Here is a 22,282-nt window from a genome sequence, read left to right as displayed (position 1 = left end):
CCTCCTCGAGAGTTCCCATCCGATATCGTCGAATACGTCGTCATATCACTACGTCATACGCCCAGATGCCGTTGATATACAGTCTGGGCTCGTCTGGGAAAATGTAGACGAGTCCAAGGAGGCAGTAATTCAAGTGGCCGATCGCCGACTGTGGCCGGTCACGAGAGCCAACAGTGTCGTGTGTCGCAGCCTAGCACCGTCAGGCGACAGAATGGTTCAGGTGCAGGTTTGAGAGGAGATGGCGCCGGGGTCGGTTTCGACGGGTCGACAACGGGAGATAGTGGCTTTTTAGGCGTTGGTAAGACGGTACGTGGTATCGAATATGGACAAAATTGGGATGTTGCGGACAGGTGCTGCTGACGTTGGGAACCATGGAGGCCACGAATCCCACGATCTCTCGCTTCCCAGGTTTCCTTGCTGGGGCGGCCGGGGACCCGCGGACGCCAGCGGCCATCCAAATGTCTTTGTGTGGGGTAGCACAGCCAATCAACATGGCCCTGCAGGAGCCACACTCCAGGAGTTGCCGCTTTGCCATTTGGGGAAAGCTCAATGGTGGTCAAACAACCTTGAATCGATAACCTTCCCACAACCTCACCCGCTCGTCTTGACGTTGGCATTCGCTCGTGAAAAGGTTGATCCCGTCCGCGGATGATGTCAGGGGCCGTACCATCCAAAGAAATGCAAACACATCATTGAAACTGCCGCCTATCCACGACAACCCGACTCCTAGCTACTCCAGCGTTGACGGAACTTCCCTCCATCATGGCCACAAACACTTTGGATGACACAACACTGTCGACACTCTCCCTCCTCGAGTCTCGGCTACTCCGGGTCGAACATCTCCTACATGGCCAAACAGAAGCCCCGACGCTATCACAAGATGACCCAGCTACACTCCAGATGGCCAATCTAGAGAGACGGTTCTCTGCGCTGCTTTCACGAGTACGCGTCTATGCAGAGCTGTCAAAGATCTGTATAGCAACACCGCCCTCATTAGGGACTCCGATACGAGAGCTAGCCGTACTAATGAACAGCAGACAAGGCACACCCTGACTTTTTCCACGCGCCTCCTGCCTCTGAACCGCCTTCGCAACTCTCTCCGGACGCCATCCTCGCAATTGTCCTCGCCTCCGCACCCTCGTTCCCATCAGCGCTCTCCTCACTCACTGCCATAAAAGACAGCCCTATTCCCGACCCATCAGAAAGCGCGTCCCTCGTCGCCCTGAACGAAAAGATGAGAGCCTTAGAGGCAACACAGATATCTCAGGCAGCTGAGATTGCTGACCTACGCACACGGAGCGAGGGCGTCATACGGAAATGGTATGAGGGGTCAGTGCTGAATGGCTCTCAGTTCATGGCTGAAGTCGAGGGCCGAGTGGAAAAGATCGAACGATGCGTAAGGAAGGCAGAGCACGACAAAGAGGCCGAGAAAGTGTTATGAAGCTATGAAGTGATTCGAGGTGATACAACCCACAGAGTCGCCAATGATACCCAAAGTCCAAGGAAACTACAGGTGGATTCCCGTCCGGAGGATGAAGTGCCTGTCAAAGCATACAAAAATAGACGTTGACGGAGCTGGTTTTGAAGGTATCTAACGATCAGTACGCCACGAGGCACGCCTCACATATTGGAACTGAGGAGCTTTGGGGCCACCAAGCATTCATGGCGCACAAGCAGCCCAGCGCAGCAAAGATCGAAATTGCTAACCAGCACTGTTTCCCTGCAAACCAAAAGCTGTCAGGCGTCACCATTTGTCAGAGCACATATGAGCGCTACGTAACTACATTCCCCAGGGACTCACCACAAGAAAGGCTGATACTAGTCCAATTAATGTGCCCAGTTGGTACTTGGGAATGCTACGCAAGCTGCTCGTAGACTTGAAACGCAGCAACCCAGGACTTTGATAACCCCCAATTCCTCAAAACGTCCCGATATTATCGAACAAGGCAACATTTCAACCACGCCACAGCTTCGAGGCTGTCCCTTGAAATTTCATGAACTCCGCTTCCTCCGTTGACAAAGAAAACACTGGCGAACAAAGCCACGGTGTGGCTGGCCAATGAGGCGGCCTCGCCGTCGTAGGCAAAATGGGCGTCGGGACGGCGTCAGGGGCAAGATACAGTGCGAAAATTCCCGGCTTGGAGTGGAACCAGATGGCTGCCAGGGCTAGGGGTGCACAACGCACTGGTGGAGTGGATCTATGCACTTGTAACTGGCTAGAGATGTGACCGTTGGAGATGACCCAACTCAGATGCCACCACTGCACCAGGGCTCTGATCATCGCTATTTTCGCGCGTCTCGGATCTCGTGAAGATCTGGAGAGCAGGTGAGGGGCCCCGTAGGCTACTGGACCTTAATGGCTGATCGGAGAAGCCGACATGAACTGAGACAGAGGATCTCTTAACTCGCGCGCTCGCGCTTGCCTGAGTTGAGTATCTACCTGTAGCTACTAAGACGCAGTTTTGACCTTATCCTCGATACCCTAAACATGTACAAGTTTTGGGCGAGTATGCCAGTCCCAAGCCATAGAACTGGAGAATATGCCGCCCAACCACGTTTGTTGCGACTTGCAACTTTGGTGAAGTGTCCATTGGCCCACATAGAAAGCCTTCCAAGGGGATCAAGGGCCATTCTTGAAACAGCGCTCCGAAAAAGCCGCGTGGTTCCCCAGCAGTAGCTTTAGAATGCCCAAGTGCAGCAGGTACATCCATTCCTATCCGAAACAGCTGGAACTTGGATACGATCTAAAGCCGGTTCAGCGCAACTCCGACCAACTACTTATCTAATGATGGAGATATGTGATCAAATAACAACGAGATATGGCGAGTTCCCTCAACCTTCCGCCCTGTGACCACATACATTAAGTGGCCATGGTGCTGCTACGACTGGGGGTGAATGCCTCTTCACTCATCAAGTTAAGGAGTATTAGTACTAATACCTATATTTTCGAAAGCATGACCGATGAAGATCTCGCGATACGGATACGTACGGAAGATGTGGTCCAGGAGCACCAGGAGCCAGTGTGGGGCAGGCCAGAACCTAAAGGGGAAGTAGTCGGGCAAGCCCAGTTGCCCTGGAATCTTGGATCGTGGGATTTGGCATGGAATTCCATTTGCACACTGTGTGCTGGCGCTGCAGGGGATCCAGCAACCACCTTTCATTTCCACCACAGGTCCAGGAATGCGGATTGCTCGGGCTGACAGAGAGACCGCGAGGCGCAGTCTTCCAACCATTCTCTCACTGCCGCGTACGTCCCGGTTCCATTGGCCGTCAGCATGCCTTGTGCAGGGCCCTAACGCACTTCTGCACTGAGCCGTGGTAGGTAGCCCCCAAGCTGGAATCACGGACTTCACGGGCTGGTAGACACCTAAAACCAAGGCCTGGTAGCCGCTGACAGTGGAAGACTCTTCAGCTACCTCCATCCACTCATCCCATCCTCCTCCTGCACTGCTGCAGCGTGGCACCACCCTTCCCTCTCCCCCATTCCCCATTCCCATACATTCCATCCGCACTCGCTCAACCCCATTCATTCGCTCGTTTCTTTGTCCCCCTTTTGCGCCTTCATCCAGCCGAAGCCATCGTGCTTATCTAGACGTCCGTTGTCAATATCACTATACCAGTCTCCGTCGCCGCTCTGCTGGAACAAGCGTCGTCGCACTGATCACGAACCGAAAACAGCCTTGGCTCCCGTCTTCCGACTGCTGCCCTCCCTCCCGTTTTCAGATCGATCTCTGGCACGAGACAATCAAACTCACAAGGAGAGACAACAGTCACAACCTCCCCAGCCCCCTCTCTGCAACTCTCCGTTAAACCCAACTGGAACCTTGGGTCAAAGTATTGTCTGGCTTGTTACTTTTCTTCGATTCTTCCACCTTTGCGATTTTCGTCGTCGTCATCTCGCCGATTTAACGATCAATCGACTTTGATCTTGCCGACTACGAGTGTTGGTGCTTCTCCCCACGCGACTCATCAAGATCGTCAAGGCTTAGTTACCTCTCAACGTGGTACCAAGACCTGCGCTCCCGCGCCGCCGCACATTTCGCTCACGTCAGTCCCTCGCGCTCTCTCGATCCTGCGCGCCACGAATCCTTCGTGCTGGGCCATTTCCACACGACGAGGGCACCACTCAACATTTCAAGTGTCGACGCACGCACCCAACAATCGTTCCTTGTTAGTCGCTTATGTCTTGGGACTCTCCGACATCGCCGTCACCAAAGAAAATGGAGAGCTCTGGAGGTTACGGCAGCAGGAGAAAGGGCATCCAGATGGGGAATATCCTCGGCGACCCTTTTGCCCTCGCCACCACCTCCATGTCCATGGTACGTTATCAGTGTACGGTCAGCTCTGGCGGTATGCTAACAAGTTCAGGCCGCATGGGTTATTGCCTTCATTGCATACATTGTCGCTGCTGTTAAGGCTATCGATGACCCCAATTTCAACAGGTTTCCCTGGTGGTCTATCTTCTATTCCCTGCTCCTGAATATCTTCGTCTTCGTTGTCATCGCCAGCGACACGATCCATACCTATCATGTCGCCCTTACCTCGTATTGCACTGCAGGCATGGTTCTGTGCTCCATTGCTATTCACTCGCTCGTTTACCACCCGATCCCTGCCAGACAAGCGGCCGCTGCTGGTTTCATCATCCTTAGCATCGTTCAGGTGGGAAAAACATCTACAGCCACATTATAGCTTTACTAACATCGAACAGACGGCCTGGGCCTTCTACTTCGGCTCAACCCCATCGTCCACTCCTCGCGCTTTCCTCGACTCCTTCGCCTTGACCAAGGAGTCCGCCACGATGCACCGACAGACCCTAAATGCCTATGGTGGTACTGGCCGGCCCGAAACCTCCAACTCGGTGCAGCCTCCTCAGATGTACACGTCTGCCCAACTCAACGGCTTCGAGAACCCATCCCCCGTTGGCAACACCTCTCAGGCCAATGGCAGACGCACCTCCGGATTCGAAACATACGGCTCGACGCTTCAGCCTCCCAAGTCCACCGCCTCGCCGGGCGCCGACACCGAAGTCGTGCCCCCGACCGAGTATCCTTATCGGGCCAAGGCCATCTACAGCTACGAGGCCAACCCCGATGATGCCAACGAAATTTCGTTTGCCAAGCACGAGATCCTAGAGGTGTCAGACGTCAGCGGTCGGTGGTGGCAAGCGCGCAAGGAGTCGGGAGAGGCGGGTATTGCGCCCAGCAATTACCTCATCCTATTATGAGCTACGAATAGCGGGGATGCATGTACGAAGCTGTGGTGTTAGCATTATTGAGTCAGCGCGGAATGATGTTTCTTGCCACTTGCAATTGGCGGCCCAGCACTGCTCCGCGTTATTGGGTTAGGAACATGTATTGGATGGAGTATATTTGGACGAAACACCTTGGGCCAATACCGGGCATGCCTTCATCTTCTTGCAGAGCTTTGTCACGGCCCCTTTCAAGGAGCCGACACTTTTTGACTTGTTTTTATTTTTTGGGATGGTGTTGGTATTCAATTGGTTTCACGAAGAGCAATCTTAGCTACGGATAAGATGGAGACGGCGCCAGGGGGTCTACCGCCAAAGAGCGGCTGGTAAATGAGTAGGAGGATCGGACGATATGAAAACGATGCAGTGTAGGGCAAAAGTCTCCTCAGAACCCGTTGGCGCTACAGATAGCATTCCAGTATATCGTGAAGAAGTTCGACCTGCTCTCTGGAGAATTGAGCTTTCGCAACGGAAGTGAATCCCTGGCCGGAGATTAATGAAGCGGGTATCATTTCACAACGTAAAACTGCGCATACTATCCGTCGTATCGCGCTTGATCTCTTGATCGCACCACCTAAATCCAAAATTTTGAACCGCGCCTGGACATTATAGCGGTCCAACTTTCGGTTTCAGCACATGGTGCACTCAGGCAGCAATCAAGCCGTGATTGCCCGAGGCACTTGAGCAGGTTGACCCCATCGAGCAACGTGAGGCCACACAAGCCTCACCCCTCGAGCCTTTTCCTCAGTTCCCTCTCCTTTTGCAACACCTCCAGTTCCAACCTCTCGACACCGTACCTCAGCGCCTCCTTGCGCTGCCTAACAGCTCGCGCGCGCAACTTATCCTCGCCGCTCAGCACCCGGCCCCGGGACTTCTTTGCCTTGTTCTTGGCCGAGCTCAAGCCGCCGTCGTCGGCGGTGAGGCGGCCCTGCTGTAGCTCGGAGCGCGCCTTAAGAGTCTCGATGCGCCTGTCCTGGCGCTCAATCTGGGCGTCGGCGCGGGAGAGGAGCAGGGCAATGTGCGGGGCTATCTCGTCACGGAGGGAGGCTTCTGCTGCGGCGAGGGTGGATTGCGGGATGAGTTCGTAGTGCTGTGTTGTTTATCGCAACGAGGTCAGCCCTCGAACACAACAGCTATTGAGGAGAAGTTCGAGGGACCAAAACGTACACGGACGGTCTTGAGGACCTTGACGAGCCGGGGAAAGTCGGAGACTCCGTGGTCGAGGGTCTCGACGGAGGACTCGAGGAATTTGAGGGATGTGTGGAGGGAGGATACGCAATCGGCGTAGGTTGCGGCGTTGGAGGCCATGGCGGGCACCACGATTGTCGTGTGCTCGGAGATTTCGCGTCTACACGGCCACTTTTGGACAATGCATTGCCGAGTTTGGCCAGTTCCTTTGGTGTGCCGTGTCTCGAGGCAATTTTAGTGAACACGGGCAGCGAGGAACCGAGAATGTAGATGGTGGTCGAGAGGACGGCGCTGGTAGCGGACGCGCCGTGGCAGCGCTGGAGGGCGTTGGACGGTGAACCCCGCGGTGGATACTCCACCAGCAGCTTCTCACCAGAAGCTGCCTGAGCTGGGCTGTGCAGCTCAGCAGCCTCAGCTCTTAGCCTAGGTGCTGTGGCTGGTAACCTACCAGAACAGGAAGCTTCTGTGGAACCCCCCACGTCGTGTTGGATGGCTCCTTCAGTTACTATCAGCAACTTCAACTGCTACTTCTTCCAGAGTCATCTCCTTCAGCTCTCTGGGCCTTACGCCAGGTGTCTCGTTACGCACACAAGCTTATTCCCCTGCCACTGGAATGCAATTGCATTCCAACAGGCATAAGACCCCGTCTCTCATTTCCGATCGTTAATTGCCTACTGTCGGTAGGTGGGAGACGCAGTTCATGGCTGTGCAACAACTGCAACCCGTGCTGTGCTACGTGCCCTCTCCACCTCCCACCTCCCACCTCGATGCTCACCCGGGTTGCCACCATCATCCACATGAGTATCTGCTCTCCCCGCTGGGGCCACCGTGGATGTGATACATGCTCCGTACCCGTCTATCTGGGTCGGTATCGGATCGGGTGAATCATGTGATAATGAATCAGGTTTTTGTCAGCTCGGCAGCCAGCCAGGCAGCCCATCCGCTCCGCCGATGGCTCTCCCAGTCTTAGAGCCGACCATGGGGCCCGCTTTGATCACGGTCGTCTCGGCGGCCTCTGTTACAATCACCGCCCCGATCGCCTCGCGCCTGGCCGAGGAACTCTTCACGATGCCACCTTGACGCCAACCGAGACTCATCGGTCTCGACTTGGTCCAGAGCAGCGTCCCAAGTGGCGACACAGCTCACGATAGATCACAATTTGATGGCGCCCTTGAGTCCAATGACTAAAGCGAACTGACTCTCCCTTGACCAGCCTGAGACCTTCCCGACCCCGGGTGTTTTTCCATTCTTGCCACCCGAGATAGGCCACAAGCCACAGGCCCGGCACATCACGCACTCACCATCATATAAGGTCTCATATCTGCTTCATCCCGCCTTTTCCCCAGCTTTTTCGTCCCCCTGAAGGGTCTTCTTCTCTCCGGCTCTCTCCTCTGGCCCCCGCCTATATTATTTTTATCTTAATGTTATGGGGCCTGCGGTTCTCGAAAGATACATGGCCTTCAATGTGGACCTAGCCAGCCCCTCGGACTCGGGGAGCCATGGGCTGCGCTTCTTGAACGAGGACTGGAATGGAAGTATCGCCAACGGGCAACAGCTCACCTTGCGATGGAACGAGAGCATCGATGGGGAGGGGGCGGGCCTGAAGCTCTTTAGGGTCCGGTATCCTAGAGATGGGGAGATCTCGTTCGAGCTGGTCTCGAACTTGACGGGTGTGTTTCCCGACGTGCCATGTCTGGGCCTTGCTAAACGCTTCTAGAGTCAATGGATGATATGCAGTGCTATTGGACACCTGAGAATCTGATCGAAGACAACCTTTATGCCCTGTGGGTTACGAGGATTGATGGCGACGAACCACAGTGGGCGTTATCGCCGCCATGGAAACTCGCCGAGCGAGTATGTTACTCCCGTACTCTCACACTCAGCCCCCTCGTCTAGCTAATCCCCTGACCAGTCGTCAAATGGCCTTCACTGGGAGAACTCTATCGGGATACCCATCATCGTCATACTCAGCGTCTATTTTCTTTCCCTAGGAACGTGTCTCATGCACCGTCGGCGGAAGCGAATCAGGCGAGAGAAGGAGCTCCGCCGCAAGCAAGCCGCCGCCAATGTTGCTCCGACGATATCACCCGATGCAGACAGACACCCCTCTGTGAGTTCTGTCGTCTCGGTACAGACGTTGAGCGAGGATGACGAACTGGTGAAGAAGACCGAAGACCAGACATGGATCGTGACGAACCCGCTGCCACGAGGCCACAACCGAGGCGTGGAATGGAACAGGATGGTATGGAGGGACGACGCCTGCGCCGGGTATGGGCCGGGGCCTATAATACGACACGACGAGCACAACTGGGGCGGCGGATGGGATGAAGGCCCCATCGGGCAGGCCAGGTGATTCGGGGGGTAATGGACTGGATATATGGGGGCGTGTTACGTTACGATGAAGGTCACGTCGGGGCGGGAAGGCCATCAATCACTGTCAGCATCTACCATTGGTACAAATAACATGTCGATAGCACTTAGGTCTGAAATACTAGTATGTAGTTAGCTCTCCTAGCTTTCCTAGTATACGAGCTGGGGTATACACGGTGTTATCGGTGACTCCTTGGGATGTCTAGTGCACTTGTAGGGTATCTCGGAGGCCTCGATGGGGAAGGATATTGGGTACAGGTGCTATGGACTCGTGACTTGTGGGATTGTCTCACTACATATAATGTGAGTCTTATCTGGGGCGTTGTGAATGATGCGGTTTGTAGGTTCCCCATGCTCATGTGTTGGTAGCTCACATAGCCTGGCCGAGGCTGCCATGTGGTAGAGTATAGATGGAATGATACCCAAAAAATTCCAATACAACAATTGGAAACCTTGAACTCACCAAGAAACGTGAAAGGTACGGTATCATAAGTTGGTATAGAACTAAATACGTTTCATTGTCTTGGGTGTAGGGTAAGAACAATAGAAGGAGGTAGTTGGGCTACTCGTCACGTGCACTCTGTTGGCCAAGGCAGGCAATCGGCCATCGGAGTTAATTAGTTCCACCTTGGACAGCTCCAGGGCGATCATTCGTCAGGCCGCAGGCAGGTGCCTCTTGCGTTGCCTTGTCAATCAACCAGCTTCCTAACAAACCCCCCCACGACCATCAAACAGCATCGCTCCTCACCCCATCGCGACCATAACACCGAACTCCTTTTCCACCACCCAAATACAACACGAAGCGCATATAAGCCCACAGAATCGCTATCATGTCCGAAGGCGGGCTTCTCAAGCCCGAGAAGGACTTCTCGAAGGAGGTTGACCAGCAGCTTCCGGAGGCGGAGGAGCTGGCAAAGGTGCGCCAATGACCACAACAACAGGGCATCTGAATGCTGACAACTCCATAGACCAACCTTCAGGGAGCTGTCGAGAAGCTCGCGGCGCTCGAGAAGCAGACCCGACAAGTGAGCAGTATGACGACATGGAGTCCATACGGCGGCTGCTGACAAAAAGTAGGCATCCGACTTAGCTTCGACATCGCGTGTTCTCGTTGCGCTCGTTACACTATGCAAAAATGCGGGCGATTGGGGCCTGATGAACGACCAGACGCTGGTTTTCTCCAAGAAGCACAGCCAGCTGAAGCAGGCCATCACCAAGATGGTGCAGACCGTCGTCAGCTTCCTCGACGAGACCCCCGACCTCAAGACGAAACTCTCAGTCATTGAGACCCTGCGAACAGTAACGGAGGGCAAGATCTTTGTCGAGGTCGAGCGTGCTCGTGTCACCAAGATCCTTTCCGATATCAAGAAGGAGCAAGGCGATCTGGAGTCCGCCAAGGATATTCTGTGCGAGCTTCAGGTGGAGACGTTCGGATCCATGTCAAGGAGGGAAAAGACCGAGTTCATTCTTGCTCAGGTCGCGCTGTGCATCGAAAGCGGTGACTGGACACAAGCAGGGATTTTGGGCCGAAAGATCAGCACCAGGTACTTGTCGCGCAAGCCCAAGAAGACCCAGGAGCAGCTGGACAAGGAGCAGAAGGAGCGTGAAAAGAAGAAGGCACGTGGTGAGGAAGTAGAGGAGGAGAAGGAGGACGACACGACGGATTTGAAGCTGGAGTTTTACGAGCAGCAAGTTCAGTTGGCGAAGCACGACAACAAGTACTTGGATGTCTGCAAGCACTACCGCCAGGTTCTCGACACGGAGGCGGTCGAGGAAGACCCTGACAAGCTTCATCCGGTAAGGGAATCCGATAACGACATGACACGCCACCTGCTAACATCCATACAGGTCCTCCAGCGTATCATCTACTTTGTCATCCTAGCCCCTCATGACAATGAGCAACACGACCTCCTCCACCGAATCTACCGAGATTCGCGAAACACCAAGATCCCGCTCGACGCGGAGCTACTGAAGCTCTTCACCGTTCACGAGCTCATGCGATGGCCCGAAATTGCCAAGAAGTTCGGCCCGCACCTCTGCGAGACGGACGTGTTCGACGCCAAACCCGGGCAGGACGAAAAGGCACACCAGCGGTGGGAGGACCTGCGTAAGCGTGTGATTGAGCACAACGTGCGCGTCGTTGCTAAATACTACACACGGATTCAGATGACTCGTCTGACTCAACTGCTTGATCTGACGGAGGATGAGACGGAGAAGTACATCAGCGAGCTCGTGACGGCTAAGACTATCTACGCCAAGATTGACCGTCCGGCTCGCGTTGTAAGTTTCGCCAAGCCTAGAGATGCCGATGACATCTTGAATGAGTGGAGTCACAACATGAAGAGCCTGCTGGGCCTACTGGAGAGGATCGACCATCTCATCACCAAGGAGGAGATGATGGCACGCATCCAGCCAGCGGGTTCAAAATAGATTAGGGATTTGGTCGGCACGGATCGTGATAGATTTGTCATGGCGCAAGGTGAGAAGGGACGTGTGACTGTACAAGTTAGATAGTCCTCCGGGGGAGGAGGTGTAAACAACTACACAAACGCGGCGCGCTTTGGTCTATTCCAGCTCCGTATCTATATCTATATTTATATGGGCGTAGTCGTTCCAGCCGAATCGTCTATTGTCCCGCTTGGGGTTTCTCCTCGGCATGTTGCTTGATGAACCCTGCCAGCGGCATCACCCATTCCTTTGACACTGGCACATGGTGGCCTCCGGGGTGGACCACCACCAGAGGGTCCACGCACCGGTCTGCTAAATCTCGACTCCGGCTCTCATCCACCACAGTGTCTAGGCTCCCTAGGACATGTAGGGTTGGTGTGGTGATCTTGGGCTCGTAGCACCACTTGAGGCTATCGATAGGAGTAAAGAAACCTGAGTACGGAACGGCAAATTTGAGAGGCTTGCCGCCGTTGGCCTCCCGCAATTGTCTCGCCCAATCGCCCTCGGGACCATCGGGGGCCACTCTCTCCGTCTCCAGCGCCGCCGCTACGATGCCCGTCGCAGCTCCGCCCTGGCTGAACCCGCACACGCCGTCCACGCCGCCGGCCTCTTTAATGGCAGCAGCGATGGTGGCCATGCCCTCTTTGAAGAAGCGGTACTCGCCCGTGGCATCGTCCCTGCGCCACCAGGCCCACGAGTCGAACTCCTGGTCGCCGGCCTCCTCGCCGTTGCCCTCGGCCGGCGGCTGGTACCCGGGGATGTCCTGGGGCCGGAGCCGGTTGGGCCCTGTGGGGTAGATGAGGCTGGGGGCGAGGGAGATGGGGGCGAGAGTCTTGGTGAGCAACTTCTCGAGGGCGCGGGTCTTGGCGCGGAAGAGAGGGCCGGACTGAGTGTAGCCTGGCGTGTATGTGTTAGCATTGAGTCCATTTCATGTACTGATACTACATGTTGGATGAGAATACGGGGCGAAGTGAATGTGTATTTTACTCGCGAGTACACCGAATACTCATTTGGTTATATAGACTTACCATGGAGCATGAGAATCTTGACCTCTTTTTTGCCGCCGTTGCCTTTGGCCTTTTGCGGCACCGAGCCGTTCAGTTGAGTGCCGGAAGACATGGCGCGAACTGAAATGAGCGAAATTGGGGGGAGCGCAGACGGTGCGGCAAAGGGTCTAGGCTTTGGGATAAAGCCTGCTAATAGGCGCATCCGTAATGAGAGTACGGCGAGTTAAATAAATGGTAGTATACGGGTTCCAAACGAGGGGACTCGGTATCTTGATATGGTGGATGGCGATGGAAGAAGTGGGATTAGTAATTACTACCTAGGTATATTTTGACGCCGGCTACGGAGGAGATTCGGTGTTTGAATCGCGCTCCGTAGCCAACCTAAATCATGATATTTTGCTTTATTCTGTCCTTTGCTGGGTAAAACTTGTTGCTTTGTTTGAACGTGGAATTCTAACTCACTAAATTATAGACATGCTCATGTCCTGACTTACGCAAAGGTCAAATTGTATCACCGTGGGCGAGGAATTACCTACATGAAACACAACTGAGGATATACTCCCAATACAGTCGCAATATTCGGTCTGAGAGCGTCGACAATTCTCCGATCTGGGGGTTTGGATTTTAAATACCAGGCTATCTCCAGCATATGAACTCAATCACTCTGGCTGGCTGGATGAGGAATTGACCAGCCTTATACACTTTCTGGCTGTCCTCATTTGAGATTTATCTCCCATGCTGTAGTTGGTATCAAATATATCATCAATTTTCCAATTTCAATCTAGTTGACCATGCATGTACAGTTCACTAGAGGCGCAACACAGCTGGGTGACCGGGTTATATCGTCAACCGTCATTGAAGCTTTTCGGAAAGATAATCAAGACGCGCAAATCCGGCGTCAATACAGGGGATTGCTGGCCGTTGGTTGTCGGTCACACTTGGTAGGCCTCGTATGATAAGACTGCTGGTTGACTCCGAATAGGAACGGAACAGGGGATCACGAGCTTCAGCTCACGGTTGGCCACAAAAGAAACTGCTATTGACGAAGCAATCCGTCGCCGCAGTGGAGTCTCAGCACCCGGGTGTGATTCTATGATACAATTCCATCTTTAACGACGTCGAGTGGTATTATCGAGCTGTCGAAACGTAATGCTCGCTGCCCGTCATCCTTCGCAATATCGTCTAAACTTAGTGGCCGCCAGACTTGGCGTTGGGGTTGCGGGGGTCGTTCTTCCACTCGTCGGCTGCAGTAACGTAAGCTTGGATTCCCTGGTACGGGGTTCGAGGGGTCCATACAGGCCATCATGGCGTTCTGGGCAGAGTTGGCGCCATAGGCGATGACAAGACCTGTGTCTCCCGTCAATATCCATTCGCACACCGCCAATTCGTCGCCGAGTCGCATCAATCGCAAAGAGTCGGTCGCTCGACGATGTCGCGGGTTACGCACCGGCAGCAAAGAAGGGCCACATCGGCTTCACTGTCATCTCGGGTCAGTCGTCGGTTCAATGGAGACGGCCACGCAGCAGGATTGACGCACGGAAAGGAGCCGGGAACTTCTTGAAGGGAGCGACGCCGAGCCAAGACATGATGCCGGTTGTGAGGAAGTCGACGGGGATAGATCGGGTTGAGTTGCGTTGGTAGTTGTCGAGGTGAAGTCTTCAAGAACGAGCCTTTTTCCGCCGCGGTTAGCAGAGATCACCTCCGAGTAGTTCTCCCGTACCCGGCATGCCGGTCTTGTTGCCTTAGGCAAGAACGCCGGAGGGACACTCCTCGGAGTCGCAGTAAATGATCATCCGACCCCGCGTTTTGGCGCTGTCTCATAAATCACGTGATAATGGGAGATGGAGCTGCCTGACATCATTCGTGGAGCTTTCGTGGAGCCTTGAGAAGCTGGGGGAGCTGCCTGGATGAATCCCTGGACAAGTCGTCATTGAGTTCCAGGTTACGTGCCTCAGCTTACCGCCGGTCCCCCGACGGCTTGCACCTTCTTTCAACACAACGTTTCCCGTTACTGCTGTGCCATTCAAGGTGCAACGCTGGAACGCAACATTTTTGACACACACCTGCATCTCTGAGAGTGCGGGGTGAGAACAACGCGCAGCTTGCTTTGCCAACTAATTGAGCCGTCCAATCGGCCCTCGGCGCTACCCTCCATCTGCCTCATCCAGAACCTTGGCCTTCAACCCTGCCTTACCTGCCTGACTGCTACCTCTAGCACACTCACCACCATTTTACACTCGCTCGGTGCTTCCCTCCCATAGTGCCGCGGACCAATCCCATCTAGCTGCTCTCTGGAATCCATCTCTGCTTCTGCCTTTCTGCTACTTGCCGCTCGACATCAACAACCTTCACCACCTTTAGGCGAGCCGGTTTTGGCTCTAGTCGAGGGTTTTCGCACGCGTTATTGCCACAGCCTGAGCAGGATCCTTTCATCTGCTCTCCACCTCTCCACCCACCATCACGATGCTGTGCCGACACATTGCTCGCGTCGCGGCCACGACCCCTCGCTCCGGCGTGCGGGCTCTGAGCTCGACGGCGGTGCAGCAGTCCAGCACACCATCCATGGGCGACGTCAATCCCTCGCGCGCGGCCGTCGATTCGTTCAACAAGAAGCAGAATGCATTCCGAGAGCACTTGATGGAGGCACAAAGGGAACGGGAAGCTCGTGCGTTGGCCCGCCAGAATTCTGCCGCTTCGTTCAAGCCCGCCACGTCGGCTTCTGTGTCAACTAATGAACCTGCAGGCGCCGCCGCAGAGAAGAAGAAGCCCGAGCCGGACCGTAAGTCGGGCCCGCTGACCAACCTCATCTACGGCACCAAGGAGGGCAGGGAGATGGACGCTCAGATTGAGGCTAGCTTCAGCCAGGTCCTGGCCCGGGGCAAGTACGTCCACTCCATCGTCTTCCATGAGGTGAAGCCCGACAAGGTGGAAGAGTACGTCAAGCTCGTCGGCGAGTGGTACCCCAAGATGGCGAACCTACCAGAGAATAAGGTACACCTGGTGGGGAGCTGGCGGACTGAAGTGGGTGACTGCGACACGTTTGGTGCGTTTTCAGATCGACAAATAAACGAGATGCGACATGTGCTGACAATGATGCAGTCCACATCTGGGAATACCAGAAGTACGAAGGTTACCACGACTCTCGATATAACATCACTCACCATCCCGAGTTTGCCAAATTTGACCGCAAGCTGGCGACATTGATCAACTCTAAGAAGATCTCGCTGATGCAGGAGTTCTCCTTCTGGCCGACCACTCCACCCCGGCAGCTCGGAGGTGTCTTTGAGCTCCGGTCCTATACGCTCCATCCCGGGAATCTGCTCGAGTGGGAGACGCACTGGCGGCGAGGATTGAAGGCTCGCCGAGAGGTCATGGAGGGAGTCGGGGCGTGGTTTGTCCAGATTGGCGACCTTAACACTGTTCACCACCTCTGGCAGTTTGCCAACCTGGAAGAGCGCCGCGCGAGGCGTGAGCAGAGCTGGTCCATAGAAGGATGGAGCGACACGGTCCACAAGACGGTGCCCCTGATTCAGGAGATGAAGTCGAGGATCCTGATCCCCATGCCATGGTCGCCTGTGGCGTAGAACAGCTCGCAAGCTGAGGGTCGGAAACTAGCTTACAGTGCTTTGTGTTACGAAGAGGTGGGGGAGCGGAGGAGCGCTTGGGGCGAGTTCCATTGCACAACTTGAAAGCATTGCTGGGTCACTGGTTTACAAAGGGCGACTCTTACGGGTCGGTGTACGAGCGTCTAGCCAACGCTGAATGTACAATTACTGCATGTTTATTTCCTTGCGTCGTATCTATGCTGAGACAGTGTTTTCAATGGCATCCTCGCCGATGTGCAATATAAGTATAGTTTGATCCGGTTTCGTGAACCAAACTACTGGTACATGATGTATGTGTGAAAGCCAGACGCCTGGGTATCCGTTGTCCAATGTATGGGCCTGCCATTCCGCGTGTTCTCACTCGTCTAAATCGGTTCTCATAACGGCCGCCAGGTTCCGCCTCGTCTGCCCCAGCATGTGGCTCAGGAAGCCCAGTTTAGAGTACAGAGATATAAGACTTGGATCCGCGCTCTCCACACGGATCTTCTCCCTGACATAGACCTCCTCCAAGTCCCCGGGGGGCTGCTCGTCGGTATGCCGCGACGAGGGCCTCGTGAGGCTGTGGCGGGTCCCGGGGCGCCTGGGGTCGGCCGTCTCGATGCCGGCAGGGTTCCACCGGAAGATGGTGTCCATCTCGTCGTGCTCGAGGCGGCGGACGGTGCCGATGGCGAGGCCGAGGCGGGTGCCCAGGTGGAAGGAGGCGTGGACGGGCTCGAGGGCGCGGATGACCAGGACGACGCAGCTGTCCTGGAGGCCGATGTACACGCTAATGTTGGGGCCGAGGGCCGGGGAGAACAGATCCGGCGGGCAGGAGGATGTCTGCCAGGATGGGTCGGGGGTGGCGCGAGGCGGGCCCTTGAGGAGGGCGGCTGACTCGGAGAGAGACTCTGAGAGGAGGGCGAGGCTCTGGGCGAGGGAGTCGGGATCGGGCGGGGCATCGCGGGAGAGGATGATGCCGAGGAGATCGAGGGACTGTGTGAGGTTGGTGTGGAGGGCATCGAGGGCCTGGATGTGGATGGCGTGGGATGCGAGAGAGACTGTCTGCGGCGGCACGGTCCGGAGCTGGAGGTTGAGGGTCTGTGCGCGGTTGTCAGCGAGAAGGAGAGGCATAGGCCATGGGGTTGGAAGTTCTACTCACGCCCTTGACAATGCGCGTGCCGACGCGGGTGATGGTGCCTTTGACCTTTTCGTTGCGCGGCGTGCTCACGACGAGAGTGCTGCCCGGGTCAATGGGGGCGAGGAGGGCATAGCAGTCCTCAAGGCCGTGCTTGAGGTCCTTGCAGACCTGGACAGTCTCGTTGATGATCCATTGCAGTTCGCGTGCCTTGAGGTCGATTAGCATCTTGCTCCTCCGCGTCATAGCCGATGGCTCCTCTTCCTGATGGCGAGAGCTGTACACTGGGGATTGAGATGGGGAGGAGCGTACCTGGGTCTCTGTCTCTTTAATCTTCAGCTCAGCGGCTGGGACAGGTGGCCAGATGTCAAGCGACATGGCGTTTTCTAAGTGTTTGGCGCTGCCGGGCAGGCAGCCATGTCGTGGAAGCGGACAAAGTGATGGTTTGGCGACGGAGAGACGGAACAGTCGATGGTGAGGTGACGTTGTTAGAGCCGTTGTGGGGGTCAAGGGTCCACTACGGTAGGCAGGTAGGTGACAGATTATTTTCGTCACACTGATGGCTATGAAGGCACCTAATATGAAGGGTTTATTTCATTTGGCTATCTAACAGTGCACTACGTACTGTAGTACGGGCAGGGTGTCATTCGAGACGTTGTTCTCGTTCACTTTCGCATGAACCATGAAGAATTCGCATGCCTGTCTCAAATACTTCCCCACCTCACTTGCTGGAGTCCTTGACTCTGGGCGGGCAAGTTCTATCCTGCAGCCTTCAACCTGATCTAGTCAGACTGGAGGCAGCCGCATTACCTCGTTTCGGCCACCTTGTCCAATTCCCAACCCACTATAGTGTATTACCATTACCGACTATTCTGTTATTAATTATACCAAGGCACCGATCTCCGCCTCTCGCATCGCAGCGCTCGCTTCAGAATTATGGATACGTTCCTCAGTGCCCATCACCAGCTGCCTGCCTCACGTCACGGGGCCGGAAATTGAGATACGGCCCGTCGCTAGCTGTCGTAAAAATGTCCTGGAGCTCAAACTCGACGGCGTCGGTAGCGTAGCCGGCCGCGTGCTCAAACTCAAAGTGCCACACCGACTTGGCCAGGGTGAGGCTGATCTCCTGGTACGCCATAGCCTTGCCGGGACAGCTACGCCCGCCCGCGGAGAAGGGAATAAAAGCGGCCCTGGTGACCCGGTCATCTTTTTCGGCGAGCCAGCGCTCTGGCTCGTACGTGAAAGGGTCCGGGAAGTACTCCTCATTGTGGTGGAGGGAGTAGGCGCTCACGCCTACCTGAGTGCCCGGCGGGATCACATGTCCGTCTACCACCAGAGGCTTGCCCCTGCTCTCGGGTGACTGCTGCCTCCAGAGGGTGCCTGGGGCCGGTGGCGACATGCGCAGCGCCTCGTCGATGCAGGCTCGAAGGTATCGGCATGCGGCGAGCTGGGGCCCTGCCCGAATGTCGGCGCTGGTTGGGAACGCTGACTTTAGCTCTTTCGCGAGCTTCGCCTGGCACTCTGGGCACCGGGCGAGATAGAAGAACAGACTGCTCATGGTGGTCGATGAGGTGTCTCCGCCCGCAGGGAGGAAGAAGATGGCTTCGATCCAAATCTCCCGGAGCGCCGCACTATCTTCGCCCTCCGAACCCACAGAATCGATCATGAATGAATATAGATCATGCTTGGCGTGCTTCTCCTCTGCTAAACGTGCCTGGATCATCTTTTTGACGGTTCGGAGGAAGCTCTCACCGCGGAAGACCGAGACGAGATGGAAGAAGAACTCCAACCGGAGCTGTGTGAGAGACTGGAACTGAGTGTACATGTTGAGGCGGTGGCTACCCGTCATCATGCCATGGACCAGATACCGATGCGTCTCTTCAGTCTGCAAATCCAGGTCGTATCCAAAAGCAAGCTGTCCCACCACATCGATACCGAGCCACCTGCAGCGCTCCGACATGTTGACGGGCTTGCTGGGATTTTCCTGGTACGATGCGAAAAGCTGCTTGACAAAGACATCGATATGTCTCATCATCGTGGGCTCGAAGGTTCTCATGGAGCGCTCATTGATAGCCGGTGCAATGAGCTTGCGCTTGACACGATGCAGCGGTTTGTCAAGGGTATTGAAGACGTTGGTCAAGGGTGGGGTTACATTGGCGGCGGCATATGCTTGCGACTTAGACAGGCCTTCGCTGAGATATATGTCTACGGACAGGATGAGCCATGTCGCGACAAGACCAGAACCAAGGAGTTCATCCTACCTTGGACGGCGTTGAGGGAGTTGAAGACAAGCTTGTTGGGCCCATGTCTCATCACCGGTCCTACGTTATCGAACTGTTAGCCACGTCGTCAAGATGGTCCACAGCCCATCGGCCGTATACGTTCGCATGGGGGGTTTGGCACCATATTTTGCGTGGTCCTGCCATGTCTGAAGATGGAGTCGGCGTTTCCAGGCATACCAGCCGCCATAGGCATCGGATACCCACGCCAGTCGTGGCCCAGGGTACTTTTTGAGAGGATGGAGGAAGATGCGATAATATCCCCCGAGTAGAATGTACTGGAAACGTTTGTAAGTACCACTAACTGACACTACTAGTGTATAGACGTGTATTGTGTACTCACGGACAGAATTAAGAGCAGAATGGAATAACCCGTGAGGGTAAGCACCACGTTGATGAGGCCCATCATTACGGGGTGGATGCGAACGCTAAGATGGTGTGACTGATGAGGCGATTGCCAAAGGTCCCATCAGTCGAAAGTATTGGGAGCACAGGACAAGATACTAATAGTATTTTTGTGAACCTCAAGTCAACGGCCGGAAAGATCGGATCAGCTGGCCGGCATCGCTTTCAATGTCTCGGTCAACATGCAACTACTGCGCCACTGTGGCCGACTAGCCGCACATACTCGTACTCGTACGGATACACTGTTGGCTGATCATCTTGGCCTGCTGACGCCGGCACAGCTGATCCGATGTGATTGGTGCATCTATGAAACTGAGCTGCAACTCCAAGGCTGCTATTTCGGAAAATACCTCTTTGGTTTATTGACCGGCAGTAAGACGAGGAAAGTATGAGTAGAGCGAATACTACCATGTAGAATCATCGGCTTCCGGGCAAATTGTTATCACGGGCCGAGACCTGGTACGATGGATAAGCTGACAACACTGTTTGTTGAGCGACCTTAGCTCAACCCCTTTAATCTCGATGATTAGCAAGCAAACCCAAGCTAGTGCGGCTTGTTACCTATGCGTCGTACTAGGTAGTCATCATCTGAAAGCAATTTGCGCCAACTTACCTAGATAGGTACATGTCGATTCTCTCTTTAATGGTATCACTTGCTGAATGTTTGTACAGAGTCGGCAAAGTTACTGGTGTTCCTTAGATGTGTGCATAATTACTCTCTTTGTACCCGTAACTAGAGTACGGCATGAAACAGAATACATGTACGGCAAATAAAAAAAAACATAACAAGTACAGCAAACATCGCCACAATAAGTATAGCTGTACCATGCTCACAATAGGCACAGCAATAGCTATTTGCATCCTCATATTAAATAATACTATCATGACAATATGTTGACTTTCTGGATCTAGGCAGATGGAAGGCGGCCAAAAGGAAGGAGGCATATGTGTGAGTGGATAAAGACTCTGAGAGGGCCTGCTCACCTCGTTTTTAGTTTCTACACCATCAAGCCAGTCTCTTTGTTACCATACTCGTAGTTTATGGGGTTGGACCTAGATGAAAATTTGCTATGGCCCGATCAGTGACACTTTTGGAAAACTTTGTGGCTTGTTCAAAGATAAACTACAAACACCATGAAAAGATCAATGCCTATTCTCGTGTCCTACCTTCTGCTACTATCTGTTCACCAACCCTTCACTCTCTTTGACATTTACTTACCCGATGTCCATTGTTTTGTCAGCCCTCAAACTCCGTCATGGACGCTGATCTGTGGCGACAACTTCTCCACGCCCTCGAGACCGATCCTAGCTCATTAAGGGGCTTTTTGAACGATACACCTGAGGTGCAGTTTGTCAACGACTGCATCCCAGATTAAAGAGAAATGATGTGAGATTGTCTGACATTTCTAGTAGGTTGGGGAGCGGGAACGGGGCAGAATACCTCCAAACAAATTCAACGCAAGAGCACTGGCTATCCTTATGGTCACCCATCCCACAATAGAAGGCTGCTCTTGAAAACTGCGTGGGTGCCTCCCTAAGCTTTGAATACCTACCTATGCAAAAAAAGCAGTTAATAGAGTAAGGACTTGTATATGTCAATCACACACACAGAATAACTTCTTATTGGTTAATGATTCATATTTCCCCAGATCATTCCCGGACTCCTGAGATCCTCGCCATATTCAACGCCTTCCCCAAGTCGCTCCAAATACAACCCCGAGTTTGGCCCTGGCCAAAAGACGACGACAGGAAGGATCTTATGCCGTATCGAAGTCTGTCACGGCCGCTGATTTGAACCTATTAAACAGCTCCGGCAGTCCTAGCAACAAAATTGAGGGACGAAATAGCCAGACATTTCAACTTGCAAATCCTCATCAGCCGTGAACAATAAACATAGAGGATTCAGCTAATGTTATATATTTTAGTGCGAGCAGCGAGGCGAGGGCACCTGTATCGTGGCTGGGATAAGTGATCCCAAGGCGGCCTATATTTCCCGTGTCGGGGCTTTGGAATTGGATTATTCCCGGTAAACGGGCTGCCTTTTTTTTTTAGGGGGAGAAATACGACGAATGGTTTAGGTTATTTAATGATAAGGGTACTGCCGAGTCGCCTCAGAACCTACTATCTCTCAACCGTCAATTGTACTTTTGGTGGTATAACCTAAAGATCTCTTTGAAGCCCTTGAGAAGATGGAACCAGGTCGTCGTGCAATGGCACTTAGCTTAAAACCCTTCGTTTCCAACCTAGTTAGAGAAATCGTCAGCAACGACTTTTAAGAACTCACACATCGCAAAAACGGGGTTTTGATTCGAACAGGCCATACATTCAGTATCAAAGCGGGAAAAAAAAGAAAGAAGACCTGCCCAGTTTCGAGCTCCTAGAGCTTCAGGAGGGCTTCCTCCGTGTTGCCGCAATTTCTGGAGCTGTAGAAGTTTCAGATGACTGTTATATTACGAGTGACGAATATTTAGGTCAATGGGAGGCGGAAGACGAAGAGGACTGCTGGGAACAGGAGGAAGAAAGTAGAACTTTTAATGGTAAAGATAATATGAATGTAAATGAGAATACGATAACTTGTAAGTAATTGTCTTTATAAGCAGCGATATCTCCATAATAAT

General features: G+C 54.0%; 9 protein-coding genes across 9 annotated transcripts; 5 read left to right on the top strand and 4 right to left on the bottom strand.

The window, feature by feature from the left end:
* Positions 1–762: 762 nt before the first annotated feature.
* ACO1O0_005254 (uncharacterized protein) lies at positions 763–1,441 on the top strand (the record flags this gene model as incomplete). Its single annotated transcript, XM_083194679.1, has 2 exons — positions 763–942; positions 1,043–1,441. The coding sequence occupies 2 exons, from the start codon at positions 763–765 to the stop codon at positions 1,439–1,441; spliced, it is 579 nt and encodes a 192-aa protein (XP_083049592.1).
* A 2,779-nt stretch (positions 1,442–4,220) lies between these two features.
* SHO1 (osmosensor SHO1) lies at positions 4,221–5,224 on the top strand (the record flags this gene model as incomplete). The annotated part of the gene is made up of 3 exons (XM_083194678.1): positions 4,221–4,319; positions 4,369–4,659; positions 4,709–5,224. The coding sequence occupies 3 exons, from the start codon at positions 4,221–4,223 to the stop codon at positions 5,222–5,224; spliced, it is 906 nt and encodes a 301-aa protein (XP_083049591.1).
* Positions 5,225–5,972: 748 nt separating this feature from the next.
* SPC19 (DASH complex subunit Spc19) lies at positions 5,973–6,556 on the bottom strand (the record flags this gene model as incomplete). Its single annotated transcript, XM_083194677.1, has 2 exons — positions 5,973–6,338; positions 6,416–6,556. 2 exons carry the CDS (start codon positions 6,554–6,556, stop codon positions 5,973–5,975), a joined length of 507 nt encoding a protein of 168 aa, XP_083049590.1.
* A 1,333-nt stretch (positions 6,557–7,889) lies between these two features.
* Positions 7,890–8,789, top strand: ACO1O0_005251 (uncharacterized protein; the record flags this gene model as incomplete). Its single annotated transcript, XM_083194676.1, has 3 exons — positions 7,890–8,106; positions 8,154–8,290; positions 8,349–8,789. The coding sequence occupies 3 exons, from the start codon at positions 7,890–7,892 to the stop codon at positions 8,787–8,789; spliced, it is 795 nt and encodes a 264-aa protein (XP_083049589.1).
* An 847-nt stretch (positions 8,790–9,636) lies between these two features.
* Positions 9,637–11,236, top strand: RPN5 (proteasome regulatory particle lid subunit RPN5; the record flags this gene model as incomplete). Its single annotated transcript, XM_083194675.1, has 4 exons — positions 9,637–9,723; positions 9,775–9,831; positions 9,884–10,603; positions 10,655–11,236. 4 exons carry the CDS (start codon positions 9,637–9,639, stop codon positions 11,234–11,236), a joined length of 1,446 nt encoding a protein of 481 aa, XP_083049588.1.
* A 196-nt stretch (positions 11,237–11,432) lies between these two features.
* Positions 11,433–12,373, bottom strand: ACO1O0_005249 (serine hydrolase-domain-containing protein; the record flags this gene model as incomplete). The annotated part of the gene is made up of 2 exons (XM_083194674.1): positions 11,433–12,151; positions 12,283–12,373. 2 exons carry the CDS (start codon positions 12,371–12,373, stop codon positions 11,433–11,435), a joined length of 810 nt encoding a protein of 269 aa, XP_083049587.1.
* Positions 12,374–14,724: 2,351 nt separating this feature from the next.
* ACO1O0_005248 (NIPSNAP-domain-containing protein) lies at positions 14,725–15,845 on the top strand (the record flags this gene model as incomplete). The annotated part of the gene is made up of 2 exons (XM_083194673.1): positions 14,725–15,304; positions 15,361–15,845. The coding sequence occupies 2 exons, from the start codon at positions 14,725–14,727 to the stop codon at positions 15,843–15,845; spliced, it is 1,065 nt and encodes a 354-aa protein (XP_083049586.1).
* Positions 15,846–16,223: 378 nt separating this feature from the next.
* On the bottom strand, positions 16,224–17,358 carry ACO1O0_005247 (RAVE subunit 2/Rogdi; the record flags this gene model as incomplete). The annotated part of the gene is made up of 3 exons (XM_083194672.1): positions 16,224–16,943; positions 17,005–17,244; positions 17,293–17,358. 3 exons carry the CDS (start codon positions 17,356–17,358, stop codon positions 16,224–16,226), a joined length of 1,026 nt encoding a protein of 341 aa, XP_083049585.1.
* Positions 17,359–17,929: 571 nt separating this feature from the next.
* ACO1O0_005246 (cytochrome P450) lies at positions 17,930–19,369 on the bottom strand (the record flags this gene model as incomplete). The annotated part of the gene is made up of 2 exons (XM_083194671.1): positions 17,930–19,172; positions 19,362–19,369. 2 exons carry the CDS (start codon positions 19,367–19,369, stop codon positions 17,930–17,932), a joined length of 1,251 nt encoding a protein of 416 aa, XP_083049584.1.
* Positions 19,370–22,282: the final 2,913 nt, after the last annotated feature.

This window comes from Amphichorda felina (genome assembly GCF_050947745.1).
Source record: "Amphichorda felina strain 45539 chromosome Unknown scaffold_5, whole genome shotgun sequence".
In the NCBI taxonomy this organism is placed as follows: Eukaryota; Fungi; Ascomycota; class Sordariomycetes; order Hypocreales; family Bionectriaceae; genus Amphichorda; species Amphichorda felina.
Note: the sequence above shows the minus strand (reverse complement) of the source record. Positions and strands in the feature narration are given on the sequence as shown.